At 52.1% G+C, this 3,141-nt stretch overlaps 2 protein-coding genes across 2 annotated transcripts; one reads left to right on the forward strand and one right to left on the reverse strand.

The window, feature by feature from the left end:
• Nucleotides 1-500: 500 nt before the first annotated feature.
• Nucleotides 501-1,409, reverse strand: LOC138929010 (nucleolar protein 16-like). Its single transcript, XM_070287461.1, has 3 exons — nt 1,217-1,409; nt 879-1,163; nt 501-821 (listed from the first exon to the last, which is right to left on the reverse strand). Exons 1-3 carry the CDS (start codon nt 1,312-1,314, stop codon nt 578-580), a joined length of 627 nt encoding a protein of 208 aa, XP_070143562.1. The 5' UTR covers nt 1,315-1,409; the 3' UTR covers nt 501-577.
• A 118-nt stretch (nt 1,410-1,527) lies between these two features.
• LOC138929009 (cleavage stimulation factor subunit 1-like) lies at nt 1,528-3,072 on the forward strand. Its single transcript, XM_070287460.1, has 3 exons — nt 1,528-1,697; nt 1,746-2,610; nt 2,668-3,072. Exons 1-3 carry the CDS (start codon nt 1,627-1,629, stop codon nt 3,004-3,006), a joined length of 1,275 nt encoding a protein of 424 aa, XP_070143561.1. The 5' UTR covers nt 1,528-1,626; the 3' UTR covers nt 3,007-3,072.
• Nucleotides 3,073-3,141: the final 69 nt, after the last annotated feature.

Genomic DNA, 3,141 nt, shown 5'->3' on the forward strand with positions numbered 1-3,141 from the left:
CTGTGTCCGTGTGAATGTGTGGGCGTGTATGTGTGTGTGATGTGTGCGTGCGAATCCTAATGGCGTCCCCAGGAGCGCTATTTTTCTAATTTTTAATGAGGATTGAGGGAGAGATCACCGATTTAAACATGTTTTTGGGGCCTGCATCAATTGCATTAATATTAGATGTTAAGTTTAAAAACTACATACATATATATGTATGTATGTATGTATGTTCGTACGCATTTAGTCTCAAGGCGACTCTTTCCCGATTAGATGGATGGGGGAACGTGACGTGCACCATTTTAACACGTAACGGGAAAGGAAAATGACTAAGGCTTGATCAAACGAAAACTATGCAAATATATTTAATAAATTTAAAAAATTAAAAGCCAACTGCGTACATTCTTGCAAGTAATCTTATAACATGTACAGCACTCTTCCCCATCTTCAATCCCACACCGATCAACTTCCTTCAAGTTCCAGATTGTAAATAACTAAAAGAAAAGTCTGTAAATAAGTACGTTTCTATTTCTGTTTATTTAAAGATAAAAGATAAATCTAGGCATTACATAGGCATATGATAGATCCGAATCATTTACAAGGTCCATTCACTGTCCGACTCGTACTCCTCCCAGTCCGGCTTCACGCCCACTGGCAGCTTCTCCTGCTCCAGATAAATGTTGAACTGCTCCGGAATGGACATGAACCTGCGTATTTTCAGGCGGAACTGTCGCCAGGTCCACTGGCCGAAATTCTTGCGATCCGCGACCATGGCCTTGTAGTTAAACTTGTGTTTGTTGAGGAAGTAGGTGAGCTCCTTCACAACGCCCTTGGGTAATCTGAGGGATATCCATTGGTTATATATGACTTTTATGGTAAAGAACCTCATGAATTACCTGAACTCGGGATCTGCCCGCTCGCTGGCCAGTTGCTCCAGCTCCTGGACCACATGCCCCCGTTTTGGTGCCTCCTCCACAGGTGGTTTCTTCAGGCCCAACACCCGGCGCTCGTCCTCGTCCAGCTCCTCCTCGATGAACCCGTTGACCACCTTTGCCGCATGAAGGCGGTCCTTTTTGTAGCTTGGTATAGAAATGGCCTTGTTGGCGTCCTTGGCCAAGCCCATCTCGGCGAAGTTGGTGCCCACGCGCTGGTGCTCCATCCACATCTTCTTCAGCTTGGGACTGCGAAGGAAAACACAGGGTAAGAGTCGGTCTTGTGGAAGAGCACAACTTACTCCTTGATCTTGCCCGTGGAGCTGCGCGTTTTGTTCAGCGTCTTGCGGTTCACGTTGTAGCGGTAGTGCTTGCCTCTATGATTCTTGCGGATCTTCATGGTAAGGCTGTTTAGTTTGCGAAAAAGGCTGCTGCTAAAACCAAAACAATTTCAGGCCGCACGTGTTGCAGCTGTTTAGAGTGGCTGTATCTGATGGAATTGAAAAATCCCAAATCCCCTGTGGCGTTGCCACACTGGTGATTTAATACCGCCTGTTTGCCATTCGCCAAAAACGCAGACACGGTTCTAGCTATTCGCACAAAACGCGCCCACGTTTTCGGCCATTCGCAGAAGACGCACACACAGAAAGACGCACCACAAGTGCCGGCGCAGCACCGATTTGTTTACACCAAATAAAGGACAATAACCACCATGCGCGACGAGATCCTGGACCCCAGCAACCTGGTCAAGAACCGGGAGATACTCTACCGCCTGATGATCAGGTAGGTGGGCGCCAGAACCACAGGCAAAACCTAAAAGCCCCTTTTCAGCCAACTGATGTACGACGGCCTGGAGAAGTTCGCCATGGAGCTGTCCATGCTGGTGAAGGCGGACCAGTGCGCGCCCAGTGAGCGGCTGCTGCACGTGATGATCGCCGGCATGCAGACGCTGAGCGACAAGGACAAAGCCCACTCGGACGACGTGCTGCCGGGCATTGACCTGGAGTTCGAGCCGGAGGCGTCGGCCTTGGCGCCGGAGCCGCACTCCTACGAGACCGCCTATGTGACGTCGCACAAGCAGGCCTGCCGTGCGGGAGCCTTCAGTTGCGACGGCTCCCTGGTGGCCACCGGCAGTGTGGACGCCAGCATCAAGATCCTGGACGTGGAACGCATGCTGGCCAAGTCGGCGCCCGAGGATATAGAGCCCGGGCGCGAGCAGCAGGGTCACCCGGTCATACGCACGCTGTACGACCACACTGACGAGGTGTCCTATCTGGAGTTCCATCCCAAGGAGCACATTCTGGCCTCGGCTTCGCGCGACGGCACGGTCAAGCTGTTTGACATCGCTAAGCCGTCGGTGAAGAAGGCCCACAAGGTGTTCACCGACTGCGAGCCGGTGCTGTGCCTCTCCTTCCATCCCACCGGTGACTACATAGCCATTGGGACGGAGCACAACGTCCTGCGCGTGTACGACGTGCACACCACGCAGTGCTTTGTCAGCGCGATTCCCTCGCAGCAGCACAAGGCGGGCGTGACCTGCGTGAAGTACTCGCCCACGGCCAAGCTGTATGCCACGGGCAGCTATGATGGCGACATCAAGATCTGGGACGGCATTAGCGGGCGTTGCATCAACACCATAGCAGAGGCGCATGGCGGAGCGGCCATCTGCTCGCTTGAGTTTACGCGGAATGGAAAGGTGAGCCCCTTGGGGGTTTTTCAGAGATTCAATTACCATTTCCGTATTCCCCCTTAGTACCTCCTCTCCTCCGGCATGGATTCCCTGGTTTACCTGTGGGAACTGTGCACCAGCCGTCCCATACAGACGTACACGGGTGCCGGCACCACTGGCAAGCAGGAGCACCAAACGGAAGCCGTGTTTAACCACACCGAGGATTACGTACTCTTCCCGGACGAGGCCACCACGTCGCTGTGCTCCTGGAATTCACGAAATGGCTGCCGTTTGACGCTCAACTCTCTGGGGCACAACGGGCCTGTGCGTTACATCACCCACTCGCCGAATGCACCTGCTTTCCTCACCTGCTCCGATGACTTTCGGGCTCGGTTCTGGTACCGCAGGGCCAATAATCAGTAGATTTAGAGCTTAAGATGTCAGCAGCTAAATGCAATAAATGTCTAGGAGCCTAAAGTCGAGAGTTAAGGTGGGTCTATGATGCTTATTTCATGTATTTAGAGAGTGAAATTATCTTTTTTTCAGTAAAATATTCTC

The sequence above is a fragment of the Drosophila kikkawai genome, chromosome 3R (assembly GCF_030179895.1).
Source record: "Drosophila kikkawai strain 14028-0561.14 chromosome 3R, DkikHiC1v2, whole genome shotgun sequence".
Lineage (NCBI taxonomy): Eukaryota > Metazoa > Arthropoda > Insecta > Diptera > Drosophilidae > Drosophila > Drosophila kikkawai.